Raw genomic sequence first — 25,815 nt, 5'->3', positions numbered from 1 at the left:
CATAACAAAAAGTTCACAATAAGGAAGACCATTGTTTCATAATAAAATTATTTTAGTATGCCTATTTAAACTACAGCAGCCATCTTGATAATTGCCTAACATTTCGGCTGCCTTCTAATGAGAGTGATGACAGTTTTTAGATTTCACAAGAGCAGTGAAATCTGGTGTACATGTTGTCAGTGCAGTACACATACACTCCCTGACAAAAGTCTTGTCGCCGATCCAAGTTGTAGGAACAACAAGTAATAACGACTTATAGTTATAGTTTAGATGAAGCTTATTTTACCAAAATAAAATCGTATCATGCCTTGATTTTTAATTATTTAATTAGGACCGAAAGGTCAGACTTTGCTTAGACAAAAAAAAAAAAGCTTGGAGGACTGCAACCATACATCTCGGCAATGGCTCAAATAACTTATTAATAAAGTCACCTGGAATGGCAAAGAAAGCATTCTTGCAGGACTCCCAGAGTTAATCAAGATTCTTTGGTTTCATCTTCAACGCCTCCTCCTTCATCTTACATGATAGGCATGAAAAGATTTTATCTTGGTAAAATAAGCTTAATCTTTGCCTTTCATATAAGCCACTTCTGATTCCAAATGATTATCTAGAAGTCAAGTTATTATCTGTTGTTCCTACAACTTGGATAAGCGACAAGACTTTTGTCAGGGAGTTTACAGTGGTGCAGGTGCAGACTGTGAGGGATGTGTAATAGCATTCATGTGTGAGAATGCCGATTTGGACGTGTAAGTAGAGCTAGGGTAGTAGAGACGAGTTAATATTGGAAGAATGAACAGAAGAAATGATACTAACAAAAGTTCTCATCTGTCATCATCCTTTCATTCACACAGGAGAGGATGCTCACGTTACTCCACTAACGTCATGTGACTCCTGCTCTGTGCCGGGACTGCAGACCGTGCTGAATGGAACACACGCGCTTCACTTCATAACTGTAGGGTCCGTTGTCTGACTGAACTAAATCTATTATAGATGTCTTTTTTACTCTAGGCACTTGAAGTGCCGGAACAAATTACTTCGGGACCGCCAATCGAATAGCCCGGTTCGATCATATACTGCAAAAAAAATTGTCTTCAATAAAAGTCATGGTTCCCATGCACATTAAATTTCACACTTATTTCTGTAACACAATCCCTGAAATTTAGCAGCATTCTAGAAGCCAGAAATTTATCATATAATAAAATCTATATTTTTTGCTGTGGAGTATAGGAAACATATCTTTTAATCTCTAGATATTACAGACTTTGGAAATTGCCTCAGTTTTAATTTAAATGTTATTCAGTAGCTTTTAACTGAGACTTGCGTTACCTGCTTATAAACGTGTTAAAAAAAATCCATGTTGGAGAAACTGAATCAGAAACATTTGAAATATCACCACATAAAAAGAAAATTAGCTTTAAAAAGTGATGAAGGTCAAGAAGGCAAGGAAACCAAAAAAAAAATTAAGATATATACAAATAAGATATTTTTTTAAAATCATCATCAACCCCATTTAGTCACAGTGATGGTAGATGCTCACCCTGCGTCATTTTCTCACTAAAGAATTACATAGAAATTTTACTAAGATTAAAGGTTCACATAGAAATTTGTTTGAAAGATTTACAGTATCGTTTCAAACATTTTAGTACTTTTTCTCTTAGTACAGAGCCCGTGCATGTGTATACAGTGCCCACTGTATCTGTGATCATTTTGAAAATTTGCAAGCTCATCAGTTTTCTTGATTTTGCGTTGATTTTTTTTTATACTGCAATATTTAAATCATAGAAAAAAAATCGCAATACTTATACAAGTATTTTATATAATATAAATATTGCAGGTCAAGTTAGTCGAGTGTCTGAAGGAAGACAACTGCAGCATCACAACTAATTCACAGCGGATTAATAACATGTAGAAGCATGTGTTTTACCTGAGGCTGTAGATGTTCTCCTGACTAGGTCAGAGTGCTTCCTGTGTGTCCCAGAGCTGTGTGTGGACAGTGAGGAACTGGCCCAACTACGGCGCTCCCCCTGCGGCGACGGCGCAACAGACTCTGGTTTCTCAGCTGCCGAAGGTTGCCGACCTTCTTCTGTGTGCAACAGCAGTTGGGAAGCGAGAAGATTGAAATTCAGCCCAAGCCACAGAAACACTTTACTATGCTGATGGGGTGGTTAGCTGTTTTCAGTGCAATTGCAACCAGCTGCTGCCAAATCTGCTTTTCCCTGAATTGTGAATTATCCCAAAAAAAAAAAAAATCCTTTCGTTTTTTTTTTATATTTTTTGGTATAACAAGGGCCAGACTTACCAAGCTTTTTTGCTGGTGCAATGTTTGCACCTGACTTTTCTAAAAAGAATAAAAGGCAGATATTAGATATTTAATCATTGTGTTTATTACATTTCCTCCTGGTTTAGGTTTTTTTATTTTTTAAACAATTGCAAATCATTGTAATGTTCAGCAAATGTTGATGAAATTATATACAACACTGTCATTTACAAACTTTATTTTATCCAGTTAATCATAGCTAGTTTTAAGCATAAATAGTTCATTTCAGTTCTTTAAATTTATTCATTTATAAGTTATTCATTTATTAAACCCTTGCCAAGAAATTAATATGCACCAACATTTTTTTTTGCCCTGACAGGCCCTTTTGCAGCCCTGCTCTAATATTAATTGCCAAAAGGAAGATATAAAGCTTGGAGTAAGGTTGGAGAAACGCGTGACTGTGTATGAAATTCCCACTGGAACTGCTCCAACATCACATGACTTCAAACTCTTGGCAATGAGACAGTAATTATCTAAGATTTAAAAAGTCCCAGATTTGGGATACATTTGTGAAAAGTGAAAGGGCTCTAAACATTGTCAAACTTCATGTTTATCACATGTTATATTATGTAAACATTATTATAGTTATCTTTGGATACGGTGCAGTCCCTTAGAGAGTAAATTTAGTATCTGAAACTCTCTGATCCAGCTATTGGCAGGGGCAAAGGTTTCCAGGGAGGGAGGTTTGTGAAACCACTATCAATCACCTTTGTTGAAGCGGAAGAGGCTGACTAAGGAGCTGTAGGCTGAACGCAGGGGGGGCTCATCCTGATCCGGGGTAAGGGGTTTGAAGTGAGTCAGATGGGAGGGGCTGGTGGGCGATAGGGGTGGCTCAGAGTTCCAGTCCAGCGTGGACGAGGACGATGTGGACTTGTCATCAGCAGCCATATCGCTGCCCCTGTTAGTCAAAATAAGATAGAAAACTGTAACTTCTGCTGGTGATAAACCACATTCACATGTCAGGCTTAAATAAGGAACACAGTGTTTGCTGTTTACTGTCTTGTAACAAAAACACTTGTTCTCGCGTAATTCCACTCATCTCTTTATTTATAATTCCATGTATGATTGCTTAACTTGAAATGGCACAAACTTCTTTACCCAGACCAACTCTGAACATCTTGCTGTCAAATGATCAACACAGTCACATCTTTTATACTGTCGCCATGCAGGCTAATAACATTTTAACAAGAAAGAAAAAAAAAACTACTAACACATTCAAACCAGATAAAGGATTTTGAATGTAGTAGCAAGATCTTCATGTAGTATAAAAACACCATCGAACCAAGAATGTGAAGTACTACATAAACTGTGAACTCAACATAAACCCTGTAATGAGTGCACCTTAGAACCAGTCACTGTGGTGTGACTATGAATACTGTCTGTTTTATTAAATGTATTTAATGTAAGTGTATTTTTTTTATTTATCTGAAGATATACATAACAAAACCTCCAACAAAAAGAGCAAAGCTACACCTAGTATAGGGCTAAACTTTGCATATGAACCAAAGATTTATTTCTGTTGAAGCCTGTGTACGGAACAACCATTAGACATAACCGTCCCCAGTCATGTGATCATATCCTTCATTAAAATGCTACAAAATGATAGGTAAAGAGCTATGCATATGGAATTGTTGTTTGGCAAAGTGTTTTTTTTTTTTTTTTTTAAAGAAGTTCAATTTAATTCAATTCAAATTTATTTGTATAGCGCTTTTTACAATCGACATTGTCTCAAAGCAGCTTTACAGAACATAAAACAAAAGGTTCTTATAAAGAATAATATAAAGATAAATAATATAAAACTTAAGATTAATATTAGAGATTTTTATTTGTGTTTGTATTTATCCCCAATGAGTAAGTCTGAGGTGATTCAGGTGACTGTGGGGAGGAAAAACTTTGAAAAAAAAAAAAGGAAGAAACCCTGAGAGGAACCAGACTCAAGCTCTCACATACGTCCTGTTAATTTCTTCACCAAGTACCTCAAGACAAATTGCACCATTGTTATTTTTTTTACATTAGTTATTTTTCCCTTTTGAGGAATACGGAATTAAAACATTATTTCAGGTTTTTTTTTTTTAAAAAAGGCCAGAAGTGCGAATAGAGAGCAGAGGACGACAGAAAGCACCTGTAAACAAACATTAACGAGGAAAACGATGTGTTGTGGAATTGCCCATGGAAATAGCTTAATATTTTCCTAACTAAATCCAAATTACACCGACTTACTAAACTAGAGATTAAAAAAATGAAAATGTGAACTCGGATGAAGCTGAAGAACAACATTTGGAAACGAACACAATAAAAAATGAACAAGACATTTTTCTTTACAGACAGTAACGGGTTTGTACAACTTTTTTTTTTTTTTATCAGAGTTAAACTTCCGGGTTGCATCCGTAAATGCAGATAACATGATTAGCAACGTACAAATTTGGTAATTATATACTTAATGTCACGGATAACAGGTTGTTTGGCTGGTTAGGGAGTCAGTTTAATTAATCAATTACATTTTTCTTCACACGTCAAATAACCCAAACTAATAACGGGTCGCTCCTGCTGCTCAAACCTAAATGGCTAAAACGTGCATAGACTTGTAAAGTATGTCGTAAATCTTACCGCTTAATAAAGGCCACTGACTGAAGTCGCAGTGAACAGGTCATATCGATAGATCATTTAAAACAAAACAAAACAAAAACCCTTAGAATAAATATGATGAGACATCATTAGTATGGTGTGTCTCCGGCTCCAGATCAGCACAAAGTGCACAACTGCTTTCACACAACTCACCAGGTCATGTGATCAAGGGCCACGGCAGCTTCAGAGCTCAGCAAAAGCAGGCATCACAGACCAAACCCTTGCTTCTATCACACAATTCTTTCGTTTGTTTATATATTATATATATATATATATATATATATATATATATATATATATATATATATATATATATAAATATATGACTGTTTTTTTTTTGTTTGTTTTTATTAGCCTATATTCAGCCCTAGAACCGGTATCTACACATCTACAGCAGATATTTTTTCACCTACATATAAAAGCAGTCATGCAGAACAGGCTGTGAACCTACACGACGTTCTTTCTCCTGTACAACGCTGTGAACAGGACAGCGAGATCATTCTCACACTAAGACTGATTATAAACCGTCAAAACACATGAATGCTAACAAACAGAGATGCTAAGATTATAATTTCTATTCTGTGTCGCTATGGAGATAACCTTAGTGTCAATTAAACCAGTCAACCTGGTTATCTATGATATAATGATTACAATTATAACCGCGTTTATTTTAAAGACTTGAACCAGCACAAGACCATAATATGAATAACAACGTTTGTGCTACAGCTAATAAAATACCTGCCTGCTAGCCGCCTAAAATCAGATCACTAAGAATATCACTGGCCAACAAAAATAACCCCCTCTTACCTGTTTTGTTGCTGTTTTCTACAGCATATCTATACCATCCGAACTGGGATAAAACACAGGTCCTTGATCGGCACAATACAACATTTTTAATCCACTTCACATGATCAATAGCTTTAGCCTGCTAGCTAGCCAGAAACTGGAGTCTTATCTGAGCAGACAGAAGTAATCGATCACACGGTACTCGATCGTTGTCTTTTATCACGAGACAAGACATTACTCATCTATTTAAGCAAACAAACTTGCCATGTACACAAGGCAAACATTTTAATGAAGGGCTTGTTGATTAAGATACATTTCTTGGTATTTTTTGTTAAAATGAAAAAAAAAATAAAAATAAATAAATAATTAAAAAATTATCAATGACTCAAATGCTGTTTATTATAAGTGTTATAGACACTTTTGTAATCTTTAGAGAAACAGCAAAAAAAATGTTCTGATGTTAACCGTACTATTACAAAATATTAATTCATTCATTAACTAGTAATTGCCATTCTATTATATTCCATTCTGTCATCTATAGCACAACTGTACATACAATTGATGTATTTTTCAATTTTGTCCTTAATTTGTACTTAAATATGTGTATTTTTTTCCCACATTTTCATCTTATTTTTATAGTCTGTGTGCTGTCTCTGTGTACTGGAAGCATATAACACTAAAACAAACATACTTGGCAATAAAGCACTTTCTCAATTTGATTCTGATTCTGAGAAATATTCTTCATAAAAACAATATTAACCCTTAAAATTTTTTTGCCTTGCATTATTGTAAGACTGGAGCTCATGAATGAATGTTTGTTTGCAGTTTAACCTCGCTAATATTCTACTATTCTACTATTCTACTATTCTACTATATATTTGAGCCTCAGCTTGTCTTTGCTTTCCACTTTCACTGTTATATCATATGTTCTTCATTTGCTTCCTCTTTCGAAAACCTCATGGTCTTCTGTGGTAAAACATCTACAGGTCTCTGTAAAGAGAAGAGAAAGCACATGATTAAGTGCTTGACCTGCATTTGGAAAATAAATGATTTAAAACTTCCTAAAGTCCAATGATGACACCTTTAGTTGATGAATTGACTATCAGATAACACAGAGTCTAGTTATACCTCATACCTTACCTGAGCATGACTTAATGGTGGGAATCGTCCAATGCTCTTCATTACATCAAGTGTTTTTATCCACTGTTCGTTCCACACCTGTACACTGTAGTATGGTGTGCACTGTGCTAAACGTCGAAGAATTATCTTATTATCTTTCACAATTTCAAGCAGAGCTTCTTGTCTTTTGTCTGTGTCAAGCCTGAATTTGAGGAAGAAAGGATATGTGCTTTATTTGAACTGATCACAAGAGCAGTGTTAACTCAGCTTTTCTGCATTAGTGAAGATCAGCAGTCTAAGTTTAAATACCAGCATTATAAAATGCTTACCTTTTATTCACATACTCATTTCTACAATCAATCTGACCAGAGGTTTGCTTGATGTGGGATATTTTATCCAGTAGCATCCGATTGTCTCTTTGAATTGTTGAAAGTCGTTCTTCCTCCATCTAGTGGAGTAAAGCATTAATTAAAATGAATTATTAATTATTCATTATTGTGGTTTAATGAAATAATCTGTGAAGCACTGAAGTTGTCAGGGAAAGGTTGGTAAATGTATCTATGTAGATGGACATTCTGAAAATGATCAGTTCTAACACAATTGATCTGTACAGAAATCCTAGTCTGTAAACAACACGGAGTTACAGTATTTATATGTATTTTTTTTTCTTCCTTTATATATTTGAGGTATGTTGTGTTTATTGTGATATGAATGATGTCTTATTCATCCCAATTGCTCTGGTTAAAAGATAGTTAAGTGTGTTAGATTTGCCACGAAACCCGCAGGCTGGTATATTTCTAGGACCATGGATGAGCATGCCTGTTGTTAAAAGGTGATCCAACCATATGGATGATAAGAATTAGAATGTTAGACACTCACACAAGTGTAATGATGGAATAAATGCATGAAATCTGGACACTGGCCAATTCTTATTACTGTTACCTGCTGAATCATTTTAGCTTGATTTACAATCTTTATCTAATAGCCAGTTTATCTAAATGTACCTTTTATTTATTTTTTAATTATAGCAGAAAAGCTGTATTGGAAAAGAATATCTGGAGCTTAAGTGGGTGCAACACACACACACACACACACACACACACACACACACACACACACACACACACACACACACACACACGGATTCTATTATCAGATATTTTATATACAAAATGCTGAAGGCTTAATTTTTTTTTAGCAAAATACCTTTAAAGAAAATTTGTCAGGATTGTAAATTCATTATTTATTACCATTTTCTTTTTCCTTTTCAGAAGAATGTGATTATAGATCTTAGGTGGAGTTGTGTTAACTTTGGCCTTCGCAGACTGAACCTTGAAAAGAAACACAATTCATGACATGTGTAGTCTATAGAAGCAGCACGTGCACTAAATTTTTCTTTTCTTAGAAAAAAAAAACAACTATTCAGCTTATTTATTGCCAAACTAAACAATAAATAAATATCACATTTACCACTGAACAGAGTATATTTTCCATTTACCCCTGAGCATCTCACCTTTTTATTGTGTATTTCATAGCCACTCTTATCCCACCTGAACTGCAGGTATTTGCTGGCACAGGGCTGCAGGGGTTGGTGAGATTTATGCTGCATGGTTATTGTTTGCCTCAAAACTCCAGCAGTGGAAACAAACACAGCTCCTATTGAACACAGACTTTAGTGTAGTCTGTTTTGAGTCGTGTGTCAAGTGGATGTTGTCATGACAGTCACAGAGAAGCTACATGTTGCCTCTGACACAATAAACTACTACATATTCATTCTTTTACAGAATATATATAAACACTAGCTGTATATTAGTTTATGTGTGATATGTTCAGATTAAATGTTTGAAACTAAAGTTAAAGATTTCCAAAACTCCAGCACTCTTGTCCATATAAAGCTTGTCCTAGTTAATCTGAATTTTCAGTGTCCTGAAAGTGAATTAGACCAAAGTACCCTAGAAGGCAGAACAAGTGAGCAGACAAAGTTAACATGAACAAAATGGAACACAAGTACCTGGCCTTCCTATATCACACAGAGTGGTTTGGAATCTTAAGCCTGAGTTTTTGGGTTAGTTCTGTTTTTAGGTACACACATGATTTCTCATACCCCCTCTTTCCAAGCACAGAGAGAGTGGTGATTTACTCTCATTGCACTTGTGTCTCTGGAAGCATCTGATACACCTAGACGGACAGATTTGGAGTAAGATGTAGCTGATGGTGAGCTGCATTTTACTGTTCATCTTTGGTCTCGAGAATGACTGTACTCCTACATTAGTTAACTTTAGCATAAAGCTCTGCTTGATAGGATGCTGCTTTATAAAAATTCATTGGACCGTTGGAAAGACATAAATTCAGTGGAGCGTTGTTATTTAGGATTAGTTTCTGAGGGACATGGAATGCTCTGTAACTACAACAACCATCATCATCATTATCATCATCATCATCATCACCATCCCCATCCCCATCATCATCATGATCCTCATGGCTACACAGAACATATTTACTTCTGATTATAGTTTAGACAAGCTTTAACATAACATGTATGTGTGTATGTATTGCTAATGAGGATTATAAGCCATGGAGACAGTTTCCTAGTCACTATTGCTATTACCAGAGGGACTATAATAAACAGAAATGCAGACAATGGTTGTGTGTAATACCTCGTGCTTGATTACACCGTCATGATTAAGAGATTATTAGTTCAGGTTCGTTTTCATCATTTTTAGGTTATTTAGATTTCTCACTGTATGACGAAAGTGGTTACTGAAATGTAATGAAAAACAGTATAGCAACACCGCCGCCTTTTGTTTGGATTGGATTATTACACATACAAGAACATTACATTACAGGATTATGAGCACCTCGGGAACAACATTGTAGTATCGTGTCTTAATCACTTAATCATTATGTTTTGTTCTCACTATTATGGACAAAATCATTCACACTGTAATTTTCAATAATTTGATGAAATCCATGAAAGAATCAGAAGAAGAATCAGGATTTATGGCCACAACACAATAATTCTATCTTCTAATAATTCTTACACATTTTAAACTATTAATCTTTTCTATCATGCATAGATTTTTGTTTTAGTTTGGATGAACTCACATCAGAATGTGGTATGATCTAGTTTATTTTATTACAGGAAATACAATTACACTTTATATGAAACATTGTTAATTTAGAGGTTGGGGGGGGGGGGGTTTGCATTCTGACTTATTGTATAATTCAATTCAATTCAGTTTATTGTTCAGCACTTTTAATAATAGACGTTATCTTAAAGCAGTTTTACAGAACATAAGGTATATAGCACAACAATTTTAAAAAGTTCAAGATGGAAGAGGAAGAGACCTTGAGAGGAACCAGACTCAAAAGGGAACCCCATCCTCATTTGGGTGACATTAGAGGGTGTGATTATAAATGGTTATAAACACCAGAGAATGTTATTATAAATAATGTCCTTTCTACAGTCATATACAGTCTGATAATCGTGTATTGATTAGGAGATTTCTGTCCACAAAGACCACAAGTACATGGCATCATTTCTTTGACTGTCCATAATCCCCATGAAGTGGAATACAACAGGAGGCACATCTCTAGATGTCTAAGGATCCTCACAGATTAGGCCTCTTCATACTAAAGGTCACAAATCTTCATGAGATGAAACACAACTGGGGCTGGTACAATCTCTGGATGCTAGGGATGGGTAGAAAAATCTTAAACAAGTGGAGAGGAATTAGCGTAGCTGCTGTTCATAATATTAACCAGCAGTATATAATAAAGTGTGTTTGATCAGATCTACTGGAGCACACAGTTATGGGATGTGTATGCCTGGCTAAAGAGATATCTTTAAAAAGTATAAGTAGGGAATAAAAAAGTCTGAAGAGATCAAACATAATAAAAGCCATGTTTCCCCAGCCATTTGTTGCCATATAGAAATAACAAATACAGTAATACAGTTTCCATTGTTCATTGTTTACCTAATTCTCCACATTGACCAACAACAATATGGATATAATTTATAATCTTGCATATTTACTGTACTTTACCTGAATGCTGCACCAGTTTTTATTGTAACAGTTATAATACGATAAGAAATAATATGAATTCCTGCTCTCTCAAATGTCATGAATAAGCTTTGCTCTGATGCATAGAGCCATTATAGTGCTAGGTCTTCTATCACTTATAGCTCATTTACATTAATTAAACTGCTTTCTTTGTAATGCTTAACCTGAAGTCTATACTAATGTTTAATTCATTTGCTCGCCGTCTGTGTAATTTATAATAGTCTTTGCTGTGTCATTTCTCAGTAGAAGGCTAGAGAGGTTCAAATGTGTAAAATAGGTGGTTTAAGGACATTAGCATAATTGGTAAAGAGCTCTTAAAGCTGTTTGTGCTTTGTGTCAGACAGCGGGTTCTCAAATATCCTTCTTACTCATGCACTCACTTTTTATATATAAAGATAATGCTGCTGACTGTGGAGCTGCACCAGATCACTAATGATTTAAGTGTGTCTGTTTTTGCTTGGTCATGAGACATAAAGATCCCTGGTGAGGATGTGCTGAAGATCAGACAGTGTTCTAGTAAAAAGGCTATTAAAGGACATATTCAACTTTACTTTCACACTGAAGACTACTTCAAAGATATCACACCGTCACCATTTTTTATAAATTTGCTCTTAACACAAAAACACCCTGCTGTCATTTTTTCCCCTCCAGATGAGCTGCACTGCTGGTGACTTCTTTTCATCAGCACAGTCTTGTGTCTAATATGTGGACAGGGAATTAAAGAGAAGGCTGAAAAGGTCTCAGTGGTTTGGAGTGTTCCAGAGAATTACATCAAGGGAGAGTCTCTGAAGAGAGAAGTCAGGAGCTGACATCATTAACACAGAGCATGTTTGCTAAGACTTTCTCCCCTAAGGTGTAGTCCGTATGCTTAAGATCCCTCTTGCACAATTTGACCTGTTGGTGTCTAATTAATGAGCAGTGGTGTCTGATCTATTCTGGGGCTGCTGTACTTCCTCAACGTACTGTACCGGATGAACATCCGTTGCGTAGACATGTACCGCTTAATGATCTGATTTAAACATGAATACTACATGAAGCAGTCAGAGCTTATAGAAAATGAAACAACAACTGCTTACCAGTCAGGTTCAAGAACTCAGCATCATTGTGGGACAATTCAATCTAACTTTCTGCATAAGCGTTTACAAATCTACAGATATGTATTTTAGAAGATGAATCTATGGCATGCACATGACATATAACATAGAGATTTTTAGTGATGGCAAGAGAAAAAATAATTTGAATTAATTGAATATTATGATTGAAAACATTTTTGTATTCCCTGGCTTTTGTATATCATGAATTATTACTGCTATTGTTTTATTTATTATTATTTATTTCATTATGTATATTTTATGGTGTACAGCATTTTGTGTCAACTGTGGCTGCTAATAAATAAATAAATAAATAAATAAATAAATAAATAAATAAATAAATAATAATCATAATACTACTACTACTACTACTACTACTACTACTACTACTACTACTACTACTAATATTAATAATTATTATTATTATTATTATATTGATTTCTATAATCATCAGTGGCTGTATTTAGCCTACATATTTTTTTGTGTGTTTTACTTTTGGTAAAAAAAGAAAAAATCTTTTTCAAGAAATCGTAGGATTGTTTAAATGACATCAATCATATACTTTGTGCAGAGCTGTGTGCAGAGTTCTGGACACGGCTCTGTCACATTGGCTGTAATACCCATTCACAGTCTGAGACAGAAACACACATTTCCCACTTGTTTTGCTTGTGATTATTGGTCTCTACTGAAGGGAAGAGCCAGCTTCCCGCAAGGAGCCTGTAAGATGTTTTTCTCATGCTGTGATGGAAAGTGGCCAAGACAACAGCCCTCAAGGGGAGCCCTGGCTGTGCTCACGTCTTTAGTGCGATACATCTGCAGTGAAAAGATGTGTGAGCTTTGCTCCACACAGTCTAAAGCTGGCCGTGAACTACATAACTTATAGAACTTGTGAAACAGACTTCACACACAGAGCGCAGTCTACTGTAGGAACAAACAAGAGCTAGACACAAAGGACTAAAGCATAAGAAATGTGTAAGAAATCAGAACACAGATCTCTTGAGTTGAATGAAAGTTCTTGCATGTATTTCATTCACTGCACATGATTACTCCATGTCACCATTTCTCTGTCATTGTCTGTTACATATTTAACTTCTTCACTGTCCATCTCACATTAAAAGTTATTACGATTTATTATTAGTCCTGTCTCACCAGATTGAGCTCCTCCCATGCCAACATTCTATCAAATTTCTATTAAAAAATGGTCATATAATGCAAATTATGGATACAATTAGGCTGACTGTAATGTTATAGGTAATGGAAATATCTAAACAATAAAGGAGGTTAACATTGCATTCATACAGGAGGAGATAAGGTGTTAAAACATATTATGATTTTATTATAGATATTATTATTAGTTATTTTTTATTTTTTCAGTAATGAAAAATCCCAATGACTGATCAATATTGTCTGAATGGTCTTCTTAATGACTGACAAATAAAATTATGCTGAAAGTATTGTTGCTTATACCTGTCTCCAGTGATTATACAACTGGGTGTTTTTACACTCCAGTCTCTCTCTCTCTCTCTCTCTCTCTCTCTCTCTCTCTCTCTCTCTCTCTCTCTCTCTCTCTCTCTCTCTCTCTCTCTCTCTCTCTCTCTTAAATGCAGTGGAATACACAAGCAGTCAACAAAAAAGCTTTCTTAATCTTCATATATTACATCCCCAAATGGATTCATGTTATAGATGATATCTTGATCAATATGGACTTATGAATCATTTTGCATTTTCTACTTAACTGATAAAGGATCTCACACTATTTTAGAATATTTACTATATTTGTTTTCTCTAATCATACAAGCATTAAAAAAAATTAACTGTGACATAAAAATATACAGTACAAATTGAAACAATTTAGCATAAGATTAGACATAAGATTAGAGCATCAGACGATTCACTGATCCTTTAATTTTTGCTCCACAGTCCAGTGATGCAAGCATTTTCACATTGTTTTTATTAAACTCACCATTTTTACACACACAAACCTAGCACATAGATCACATCTGTATGATCAACACAGGACAGAGTCTGTACTAACTTCTCTTGTCGGCTACGTTTCAGGCTTCAAGCTATCTGAATTGTACTAGGATTATTTTATACCATATTGTTATAATTAAACTCAAAACAATGTATTTGTATAGCGCTTTTAACATGTCACATTGTCTTAAAGCAGCTTTACATAAGTATAGAAACAGAAAGGAAACTGGAGCGATGATTCCATTGATCAGCTTTGGTGTGGTATTTAATTAAATCTGAATAGTTAAGCTGTACTGAAGTTAATATGTAAATTGTAATGAGATTTTACAGGCAACGTTTTACTGTATTCTTAGGGATGAGCAATAAAGATTGCACTTCATCTCCTCTCCTCTCCTCCAGAGCAGAGTCACAAGAAGCTGCAGCATACAAGGGTAAGTTCACTGTTTTTCCACACCAATGTCTCATGCTTATCTCTTCCACTTTACACATACAGTATTAGTCTTCAAACCATTTTTTTTTTAAGATGGAAGTGGAATGCATTGTAGAGTTAAAAATTTAAAAGAAATAAATCAGTTTCATCAGCATCATCTAACCCAATTCATGTAACCAATTGAATGAACCATTGGTCATGACTATTATTTCTGTTTCAAATCTCTAAGATGATTATCACAAAGCATGAGCATCCACAGGGATTCTTATTCCAGACTCAACCCAGACCATAGACCGGCAAATGAGATGCATTAGCATCTCCGACAATTTACTTGGCTGCTGCATAAATGAGGGTAAATCATGGCCAGGACAGAAATGCTGTCATATATCCTTCCACCCTAGTCACAAACTGTTTAAACTTTTCCTCCTCCCATCCAGGAAGTGCTACAAAACAACATAGTGATGTCTCACTAACACTACACTATCTGTAAGCACATTGCAGTTCTACTTCACCCTGTACACTCTATTACATCTTTTTCCACCAGTTATAATTATATATAACTGTACATTTATTGCTTACCCTAGTTTACATCCGTTTGTGCATTTTATTTGTACAAACACTGTACAAATACACACAATGCACATAATGCACATATTTGCACTGCATATATAATTATACTTTTTTAGACATATTGTACTGTCTGTCTGTCTGTCTGTCTGTCTGTCTGTCTGTCTCTATCTATCTATCTATCTATCTATCTATCTATCTATCTATCTATCTATCTATCTATCTATCTATCTATCTATCTATCTATCTATCTATCTGTCATAGCTGCTTTAATCACAAACTTTAGTTGCTTGAAATAGATATAAGGTTAAATAGCATTTCATAGCATCCTGTGTCACAGTGGATCCCAAGTATATCCTGGGAACACTAGACCTAAAGAGAGAATACACAATGGATGTTCATCACAGGACACCATATACTCACATACACACAATCAATCACACCAAGTTTATCTTGGCCATTTCACCTATTGCCTCATTCTGGGGAGGTAGAAGGAAACTAGAGAACCCAGGGGAAACCCACACAGACATGACAAGAACAAGGCATGCACAGACACTAATCCAAGCTTAGACACAGTCTGGGGACTCTGGAGATGACTCTTGATACTTTTAAATCTATTCAATATAACTCTCTAGATACAACTATTGTTGTCTTTGACAATATAGATAGTCTGCTGCCACTATGAGAAACCCACAGGGCTTTTAATTTAAAAGAAACAGATGGCTGTACAAATAAGGTCATAGATATTAAAAACTATTAAAATACCATTAATCTCAGAGTTATCAATGATTTCAGATGTCAGAAGCTGTTGGAATATTTAGGTCCTTGAGCATACCGAGCCCCGAAATTCTGAGGAGGATGAGAAGCTGATTACTTATCTACTGCAAGATGTGTAAACATTCATCCAATATCTAATCAACACAAAAATAGTTGGAACACATAGATACAACGATTTGCACTTATTTTATAAATGCATTTATTATACTTCTGAATAGTTGTTTAAAATATCACATGAAATAACAATATTTTAATAACCTGTCATTTAAATGTCTGACCATTGTAAAAATTCTCACAAAAAAACTTTAAACACTTTGATGAAAATGAACAGTTCTAATATTTGCAAATTATTTTGTTTTTAATTTCTAATTATTTTGTTATATATATATATATATATATATATATATATATATATATATATATATATATATATATATATATATATATACAGAAAAAGTCCCATTGTTGTAAGCAGAAGCAAAAACAAAACAAAACAAATAATATATTCACCACAGCATTGGAAAATTGGTATTATATGGTATTATTCTCTTTTGTTATGTCATTCAAAGTGACCCGAGCCATTCATTGGCATCTATGAGCTCATTTATGTGGAGGACGATAATTAGTGTTTTTCCAATAGCAGCATGGCTGGCTTTAGAAGAACCTCACGCTAACCCTGACAATTACGTAGATATAGAATGGGAATTGACAATGTCTAAATTTGGCTGAAAAAAAATTGGCCAGTAAAGAAATTATTGGAAAAGGGAACATACCTTTAAGAGAGGGCAAGCCACAACATTGGAGGACAAAAGACACTGACAATAGTCTCACACACACCTAGTGTGTTCATTATAGTCTGTCATGCATGCTGTTGAGAAAAAAAATGAATGATGGTTGTATGACAGCAGCTTTTCTTCAAATATTCTCTCATATGTCACTATGTGATCTTTCTGGAATAAACTTCCCCTGGTGGTGAGGAGGAGTAATAAAAGTATTTGGTTGATACACAGTCAGACGCTACTTTTATACTTTAATCTCTCCATGGAGTTTTTATTTGACCTTCATTTAAGTCTAGTGTCTAGAATGAAGATACTGTGCATCTTATTTTATTTAGAAATGTGACCAATGTCAGTCCAGATGGAGACTCCCACTATGATATTTAGCACATAGAAGTGGGCATGTTGGTACAGAGAAAATACCCCAAAGAATACAAATGTAACTGCTTGCCAATGACGGTGTCCTGTACCCTTCTGAGAAGAGACAATCGAAATTAAACAAGTGTTTGTTTAATAAGGGATGAGTCATCTTTGTGTGGGTTTCTATCAATTTATTTTCGTACTATGTGTGTGACAGTATGGGAGAATTTATACTCAATTTGGTTTTAACCAGTTCCCAGGATAATAGTCCAAGATTACATGTTAGCACCAGCAGATTTTTCAAAGCAGTACATTTTTCCAACTATCGATATTAAATGTTATATATTTTCAGCCAGGATTGGCTTACAGCATTGTCAGCCACCTGAATGTACTTGAAGTGGAGTGCATAAGGTTTGAATAAACAGATATGTGACTAGGTGGGAAAGACCCTGATGCCATCTAATACAAAGAACATTGTTCAAGATTTTTTAAAGCTATAAAAATCTCAGATCTAGTCCTGGGATGCTTCTTGCAGTAAAATGGACAAAGTAGGTATTAGATGTTTATATTGTAAACCTGGTGAAGTTTACTTTAGTCCAATTTGACTACTGTTTTTAAACGTTCATACAATTTACAAATGTTGTGAACTGTGCACAGTTGTCAAGTTCGTGGATGTAGGACACAGACTTCAAAATCCCGTTGCACATGACTGAATTGTTTTAGTGCTTCAGCTGCAATCTTATATCACTCCCAGCTCTCAGTATTTTTGAGGCTTTTTCCATTTGAGGACGAATTTTGCTGCAGGCATGGTGGACTTCACCAATGAGATTTTAGCAACCCCAAAAACACTTCAGAGCTGCAAGGCAACAATATCCATAATGCAATGTCCTGTCCAGTCACTCAGATGCATCTCCAGTGACCATTTGCTCTCACATTTTATAACTACAAGGATTGCCAGATGTGCCAAAGCTAGCTAATATTATTTAAAATTTGGTCCCCAAAAACTAGCACAACAAAATAGGATAATTTATCTATTATCCATCATCTGTCAACTTACTCATGCTGTCAACAGCAGAATTAATGTGCGGTGACGTTCTGTTCAGCCATTGCTCAGCCACACATGATTCATGTGCAACCACACAAATGTACAGCAGCGCTTAACCGAACAAAAGGAAATTTACTCTTAGCCACTGCAGAATGGTATTGCAAATGGTCAAGAAGTTGATTAAAAAAAAAAAAAATCTGTCACATCACGTAGACAACATGAAGAACTTGATTAGAGTGCACAAGGTTTTAACTCTAAATCCATTCTTGTCTAAGTCTTGACCGTCAGTCATGCATTATCATTATTAGGAATTCAGCTCATTGAGTTGTAAAGAAGATATATTACACATGGCCTGTGGCTACAAAGACCAAGCTTGTGGCTGGTAATTTATTTGTTGCGAAAAAGATATGTATAATCTATAGACACGTTTCTAGACAAAAGCATTGGAATGATTAGCTAACCTTATGGCTTCACCGCTCATTCATGGACATGTATATGAAGCACCACCTCCTACAGTCTAATGAAACTCATACTCATTAGTTAATACATCTTAGGAAAATCGCTAGCTAACTTTTTATCTCATTCTGCTTGGTTCATTCAATTATTCACTTTGAGTAGCCATTTTAACCTGGTCTGGTTTTCCCTTCCACAGGAATAGTCGGTTGCAGCACAGGCCTTGCATTTGAATCGGCCAAATTTGTGTTTTAGTAAAGAAAGAGGCTGAAGGACTCTTAGAATTGTCTGTATCTGTAACACGACTGACCTGACAGGAGAGGACACGCACACACACATGAACACACACACACACACACACACACACACACACACACACACACACACACACACACACACACACACACACACACACACACACACACACACACACACAGATTCTATTATCAGATATTTTATATACAAAATGCTGTAGGCTTAAATTTTTTTAGCAAAATACCTTTAAAGAAAATTTGTCAGGATTGTAAATTCATTATTTATTACCATTTTCTTTTTCCTTTTCAGAAGAATGTGATTATAGATCTTAGGTGGAGTTGTGTTAACTTTGGCCTTCGCAGACTGAACCTTGAAAAGAAACAAAATTCATGACATGTGTAGTCTGTAGAAGCAGCACGTGCACTAAATTTTTCTTTTCTTAGAAAAAAAAACAACTATTCAGCTTATTTATTGCCAAACTAAACAATAAATAAATATCACATTTACCACTGAACAAAATATATATTCCATTTACCCCTGAGCATCTCACCTTTTTATTGTGTATTTCATAGCCACTCTTATCCCACCTGAACTGCAGGTATTTGCTGGCACAGGGCTGCAGGGGTTGGTGAGATTTATGCTGCATGGTTATTGTTTGCCTCCTACAGTCTAATGAGACTCATACTCATTAGTTAATACATCTTAGAATAATCGCTACCTAACTTTTTTCTCATTCTGCTTGGTTCATTCAATTATTCACTTTGAGTAGCCATTTTAACCTGGTCTCGTTTTCCCTTCCACAGGAATAGAGGCTGAAGGACTCTTAGAGTTGTCTGTATCTATAACACGACTGACCTGACAGGAGAGGACACACACACACACACACACACACACACACACACACACACACACACACACACACACACACACACACACACGATTCACAATATTTAACACATATAAAAACTGATATTTCAGTTTTTTCTTTTTAACAAATTTACAGACATGAATTCTATTTTCACTTTGTCTCTATGGGGTGCTGAGTGATATACAAAATATATACTAATAAAAATTGAAGGGGTCTAAATACTTTTGGAAATCCACTCTATATATATATATATATATATATATATATATATATATATATATATATATATATATATATATATATATATATATTTATAACCCCCAGCCTCCAGTGCAACAAGGAGTGTGGAAAAGAGATGAAGAGGCTAGTGCAGGCAACTTGGAGTGGGTGGAGAAATGAGTCAGGAGTTTTGTGTGACAGAAGAGTGTCAGCAAGAATTAAAGAAAAGGTGTACAAGACAGTAGTGTGACCAGCTATGCTGTATGAATTAGAGACTCTAGCAGTCAAATTCTCAAATTGTTCCTGTCCAAATTGTTATGGACCCAACTACAATTAACTGAATAAGTTAATTAAATTTTGATTGAACTACAGATCTTTTATAGCAGGCATCGTCAAAAATAGGTTTTTAATGATGTTTGACTAAAGGGTCAAAAGATATTCCTCAGGGTGCAAAGATACTTTACATGAAACAGATCAATACAGTAAACTGATACAGAGCGCCAAAGGATTGTCCAGGACTCCATACGTCCTCCACACACTCCTGAGACAGGTAGAGTTTCATTGTTGGTGTCATTGTATCTTGGAAACCTGTTGCACATGTGAAATAGAACATGGTTTTGGTCATGTTTACTCAAATTGGTTAATACAGAGTGTTTACATTCCTGGCCCTCATGCACTGTACACAATACTGAACATTTCAACTACCAACAGTCCTGACTCACCTTGATGCAAAGGTTCAAGCAAGGAAAACTGAGCAGCACTGTTACTGGTTTATATCATTATTGGTGAAATGGAAGCATGAAATGTCAGTATCTCAATGTAAAGTAGAAGTACATTTACATTTACAGCATTTGACAGACGCCCTTATCCAGAGCGATGTACAAAGGTGTTTTGAAGTCTCTATCAGTGAATTTATTAACACCGCTTCACAAGGTTACAGACTTAAGATGCCATTAATCTAAAACTCTGTACATTTTTTTCTTTTTAAATATACACATAAAACAAACAGGGAAAATAAGTGCTAATTTAAGTGTTTCAGGAAGGGCAGTGGTAGAGGGCAGTGATAGAGGGCAGTGATAGAGGGCAGTGATAGAGGGCAGTGATAGAGGGCAATGGTAGCTCAGTTGGCTTACTGATTGGAAGGTTGTGAGTATGAAATCTTGGGCCATCAAATTGCCTCTCAGGGGCCTCTAAATACGGCTATTATACCCTCAATTGCTCAGCAGTATAAGGGCATCTGCCAAATGCTGTAAATGTAAATGAGATAACTGTATGTGGCTCTGGATTAGGGTGTCTACCAAATGCTTTAAATGTAGGAAATTGGAGGCAGGCTTGTGAAATCAACGAAGTACTGAAAGCAAGAAACCACATTGACGTTTAATAAAAATAAATAAAACTGAATCACAAAACGCATGGGTTTGGTTTGGGTTACTGCCAGACTCAATAATTTGGCTCCGCCACTCTGAAATTTTGACAGGAAATGTTGTATTTTGTTGCAAAGTGACCCACTTCCCTGTAGGCTCAGGTCTGACAGACATGCAACAAGACGAGGACTTAACAAAAGTAGGCCATTAAAGTGGATTAATGTTGTGATTTAAAGAGTGGATCACATCCCTTTAATCAAATCCAACGGCATTTCGGGCTCTGGTTAAAATGTTTCCCATATTCCACAACGTTTTCACACAATCACCTGTCACAGGGTTCACTGTGGAAGGAAGGATGATTGTCGGTGTTTTAGAAATACAGTCAACAACGAAGCAAAACTGGAATTTGGGGCTTTCTACAAATGAAATGGCAAATACTATACAGCATTAACAAGTACAACTTTAACTCAGTGTCTGCTATTGATGTACTGTTAAATAAGGAGTTATTTCATTACTTTTAATGTGTCTAAGATAATTGAACTTAAATATAATTTGTGTGTCTAAGAAAGCATGAAATAATATTTTCATGAAAGCTTTTTGTTGTTACAAGTAAAAATTCTTTGCTCAATTAGACTATAAAATATTCATTAGTTTTCAAATGGTCCAGAAGCAAAGATTGGGTCCGCCTACATTTTTTAAATAAAATGTGTGTGTGTGTGTGTGTGTGTGTGTGTGTGTGTGTGTGTGTGTTATTGTTTGTTGTGTGCTTTGCTCACAGGCACCAGTAGACAGGTTCTCTTCAATTCCATTAACTTTGTGCCATTCAAATATTAAACAACAATATTGATTGATTGATTGATCGATCAACATGATCAATGTCACTTTATTTGCGAGCAATTTTTTGAAGGTCACAGTTTGGTACACTGTGAAAAAAACATGAGCCATTTTATGGTTACTACATTTATATGAAATTGTGCAGATATAAAATGGAAGACAGACTTTTATTTAAAAAAAAAAACAAGGAAAATTTCGAAAACAGCTCAAATAAAGCTCAAGTCAGTGTTTCATTTAAAATACTAGTAAGATGATTGACAATAGTGTACTACCCTTTTTTCAAAATGCAACAAATCTAGATAAATTAATAATCTTAAACATACAATATTATATAGTTTTGGAACCCGTATCTTGGTTTTGAATGCAGTATTATTTCATAATATGTAGTGTAGGACAATAACATATTAATACACAACATATCAACATTTGAGGCAAATGGGTTAAAATCATAAGACCACATCAGGTTCCTGCATATAAGCCAGGAACAGGAGTCTAAGGATGTTCTGGAGACTTACTGAAAATAGACAAGTGAAGACTGGAAAAAGTCCAGGTAAATTGTTTTCTAATTTTTAACTGTTTAGTTTTGGTGAACCTGTGTTCATTTTTGCCTCAGATTCCTGTTCTTGGCTGTCAGGAGTGGAACAAGATTCAGCTATTGTAGCCAAAGTCAACATGCTTTGCATTCTGAGATCCTTTTCTGCTCACCACAATTGCAGAGAGTTGTATTATCTAACATATCCTTTCCTCAGCTCAAACCAATTAGGACATTCTCCACTGCCCTTTCTCTTCAGTTAATTATTTCTGCCTGCAGAAATGTCGCTAACAATTCTGATATTTTGAATGAGATCAAAAATAAAATCACTGTGAAATTTTATCATTTAGTGATCCTTCATCGATGGTAAGTCTAAGACATATTTTTCCAACAGGCCACTTTATTAACAGAAGCTGCACACTTTCTCATTCATGCAATTATCCAATCAGCAGCATATAGTTCGAACATACAGTTCAAATCCCTCTTCCACCAAGCTGCCACTGCTGAGCCCCTGAGCAAGGCCCTTAACCCTCAATTGCTTAGTTGTATAAATTGAATAAGGGTGGATAAGGGTTTGTCACAATGACTCAGACTAATTGTGTTTTGTTGGTGGAGAACTATCTCATCTGCCATGTTTTTGTGAAATGTTTTGAGAAATCAGTGTTATATTTAATATCACAACTGTCAGTTAAAAAAGGCTTATGATTGATAAAAAAAAAAAGAAATCAACCTTTTAAGAAGTTAACCTTTTAACTTTGAAATTCACCTTATTCATGAGACACCTGTGGCCATGCGGTGCCAATCCCCACCAAAATGGTATGAATTTGGGCACTTAGTAGTGTGGAAAGTTAATTTGTGCAAGTGTTGCAGTGAAAGTAATTGATAAACTAATTTGTAACAAAGTGACACATTGGTGTCTAAGCTCCAGACTCCCTGGGTTGATTCTGAAGTTGGGTGACTGTGCAAAATTGATCATGTTCTCTTTGTGTCTTTTGCTTGTTGTTCACTTCCCACCCACCTCCCCAAAACATACCAGTATGTGTATTGACTAATATATTGCCCCAGTGCTCCCTGAATAAGCATTAGCAACAAAGGGACCAGGAAAGATTCAGCTAGTGAATATGAAAGAATAAATAAAAGATGGATTGTGACTGCTCTTTTCCATTTAGGAATCACAGGACTGCTACTGCAGTCATCAGCCTTCCGCCGGTGTACTGTAACAAACACAGATGGCAGGCATCTGCTGTGGAACCATATTACAGCACGTGGAGAGAAACAAATACTCTCATGCACCAAACAGAGTTTTGTCCAAAGTTGCACCATATAATGCCTTAACAGCTTAGTGGTGCTGAAACTATAGTAGCCTACAGTTACACCACATTATTTAGTGTTAGTATGCGGCCTGGGACTTTTTTGATTCCCACACTATAGTTGAAAACATGAAAATATTTCGCAGTTAAAACGGTGCACGAACCACGTGTTTACGTAACGCCTCCCCCTCCCCCTCCTCATCACCACCACCACCATCCTCATCCTCATCTCTCTCTCTGTCTCTTACACACACACACACACACACACACACAGAGTCGAGGCGAAGTGAAACGCGACCGCGTCATTTTAGCGGACGCAACACTTTTTTTTTTCTGGGGAGGCAAATGTCTCAGTGATGGACTACTGAAACGCCAAGGAGGAAAGCAACCACAAAATACACTCAAACTAAACAAACAAAACAAAACAAAACAAACAAAAGAACAAACAAAAGAGCAGCCTACGCGTCAGGACGCACAGATACTCGACCGCGCGTGCGTCTTCAGAGGAAACAGTGTTCTACGCGGCTGACAGGCAACGATGCAAAGCGGAGGTTGTGGAAACTAAAGCGCTTGTAACAGCTGGATTCAGGACTTTCCCCCGAGAAAGGAGAGTACGTGTAAATGTGTCGGTAATATCTGCGCTTTTGAGGCAGGACTCGTCTCTTCTTGGCTTTGTGGATGCTGTGCAGATCCACCCTTGTTCTTCGTCCGTTGCGCGGTGAACTAAAGCCAGGCGAACGGCTTTGCTGCGCGCAGATCCGCCGCGTCTCGCTGTCCACGCGTCACTTCTCCCCTGCTCGCGTCTCCCCCCCTCACGCAACACATGCACATGATTTCCAGAGTCTATTTTTCACACGGACTGTGCGTGGCGGCGCCCTTTGATACTAAGAAGGCTGCCTTGTCACACGAGCCCTACGGCGGCTATTTTACCACGTGAATGAAGACGCCGAAGCCTCGGTGGATACCTATTTATCCTATGCTCCGTCCCGGAGAGCTGATCGCGTCGTCGTGCTGCTGTCCCTCTTATTCTCCGTCTTATTATTCTTATTATTCAAACGAAATAAGGAGCTCTCCTTCATCAGGGTGTCTGTAAGCTGCTGGATCGCTCCTCGCCCAAATCAATGTGGTTTCTTTGGAACATTTTCAGCAAAGGAACGCATATGCTGCAGTGTCTTTGTGGCAAGAGTCTCAAGAAGAACAAGAACCCAAGTGGTAAGCGGGCGGCAGTCGGCACCTCTGCCGGCGTGCATGCAGACACACACACACACACACACACACACACACACACACACACACACACACACACACACACACACACACACACACACACACACACACACACACACATCCGCAATCACGCAAAGTCTGGGGACATTAAGTTTGCACATGAGCAACGTGCTGCATGGTGTCCAACTTTTGAACTAAATCACACAGGTATATATTGGTTCTGGGCTGCAAATGGTGCTGAAGCATTCGTGTTTTTCACACTCTTTGTGTGTTTTGGAAAGGTGTTCAGATATCTGGTGTTATTCCAGCGATGCTGCAGCAGCCCCTGCATCACTTGTCCATTAAACAGGCTGCTCATAGCCTTAATGTTTCCTTGAAAGCAATTAGTTGCAATGCGTGTAACCTGTCCCTGTACAGTGTACAAGCTGTATTGCATCGTATTGAGCTGCAAAGGTGCCTCTCTGATCATGAGCTCATTTGCACACTTCATGTTTTTTTTTTTACCTGCAGTTTACTTTTGTCCTGCTTTATCTATACCATACAATAGGTAGAAATAGGCACAGAATTTTTGTCCTGCTTTATCTACACCGCACAATAGGTAGAAATAGGACAGAATGAACCAACAGTAGAATAATTTCAACAGGCTCCTTTTCAGCACATACTGTAGAGAGCACCACATATCATTTAACTCAGAAGATGCGACAAGAGGCAGAAGTTGATGTGGCCGATAGATATCCCCCCATCACACACACTCACTCACACACACATGCTGCAGTGTAGTGGATCACAGTGATTTTCCTTCATTCTCACACCGCAGGACGT

General features: G+C 36.4%; 3 protein-coding genes across 9 annotated transcripts in view; 1 reads left to right on the top strand and 2 right to left on the bottom strand.

Moving 5' to 3' along the window:
• Window positions 1-5,083, bottom strand: part of pikfyve (phosphoinositide kinase, FYVE finger containing) — a 29,076-nt gene extending 23,993 nt beyond the window's left edge. For 6 of the 7 annotated variants that reach the window (XM_047814828.1, XM_047814830.1, XM_047814832.1 and 3 more), the window contains exons 1-4: window positions 4,925-5,083; window positions 3,025-3,215; window positions 2,300-2,338; window positions 1,925-2,083 (exon numbers count right to left, since the gene is read on the bottom strand). In XM_047814828.1, coding sequence (XP_047670784.1) covers window positions 1,925-2,083; window positions 2,300-2,338; window positions 3,025-3,215; window positions 4,925-4,968 — 433 coding nt within the window. In that variant the 5' untranslated portion in view covers window positions 4,969-5,083. The remainder of the gene's footprint in view (window positions 1-1,924; window positions 2,084-2,299; window positions 2,339-3,024; window positions 3,216-4,924) is intronic. The other variant, XM_047814835.1, reaches the window with a different exon arrangement.
• Window positions 5,084-6,643: 1,560 nt separating this feature from the next.
• On the bottom strand, window positions 6,644-8,456 carry cfap97d2 (CFAP97 domain containing 2). The gene is made up of 5 exons (XM_027165984.2): window positions 8,361-8,456; window positions 8,098-8,178; window positions 7,177-7,295; window positions 6,869-7,049; window positions 6,644-6,718 (listed from the first exon to the last, which is right to left on the bottom strand). The coding sequence occupies exons 1-5, from the start codon at window positions 8,454-8,456 to the stop codon at window positions 6,644-6,646; spliced, it is 552 nt and encodes a 183-aa protein (XP_027021785.1).
• A 15,555-nt stretch (window positions 8,457-24,011) lies between these two features.
• The window catches only part of fgf14 (fibroblast growth factor 14), a 135,133-nt gene continuing 133,329 nt past the window's right edge, over window positions 24,012-25,815 (top strand). The window contains exon 1 of the mRNA XM_047815392.1: window positions 24,012-24,978. Coding sequence (XP_047671348.1) covers window positions 24,888-24,978 — 91 coding nt within the window. The 5' untranslated portion in view covers window positions 24,012-24,887. The remainder of the gene's footprint in view (window positions 24,979-25,815) is intronic.

This window comes from Tachysurus fulvidraco, chromosome 6 (assembly GCF_022655615.1).
Source record: "Tachysurus fulvidraco isolate hzauxx_2018 chromosome 6, HZAU_PFXX_2.0, whole genome shotgun sequence".
NCBI classification, from domain to species: Eukaryota; Metazoa; Chordata; class Actinopteri; order Siluriformes; family Bagridae; genus Tachysurus; species Tachysurus fulvidraco.
The sequence above is the reverse complement of the archived record's forward strand: the minus strand, read 5'-3'. Positions and strand labels throughout refer to the sequence as shown.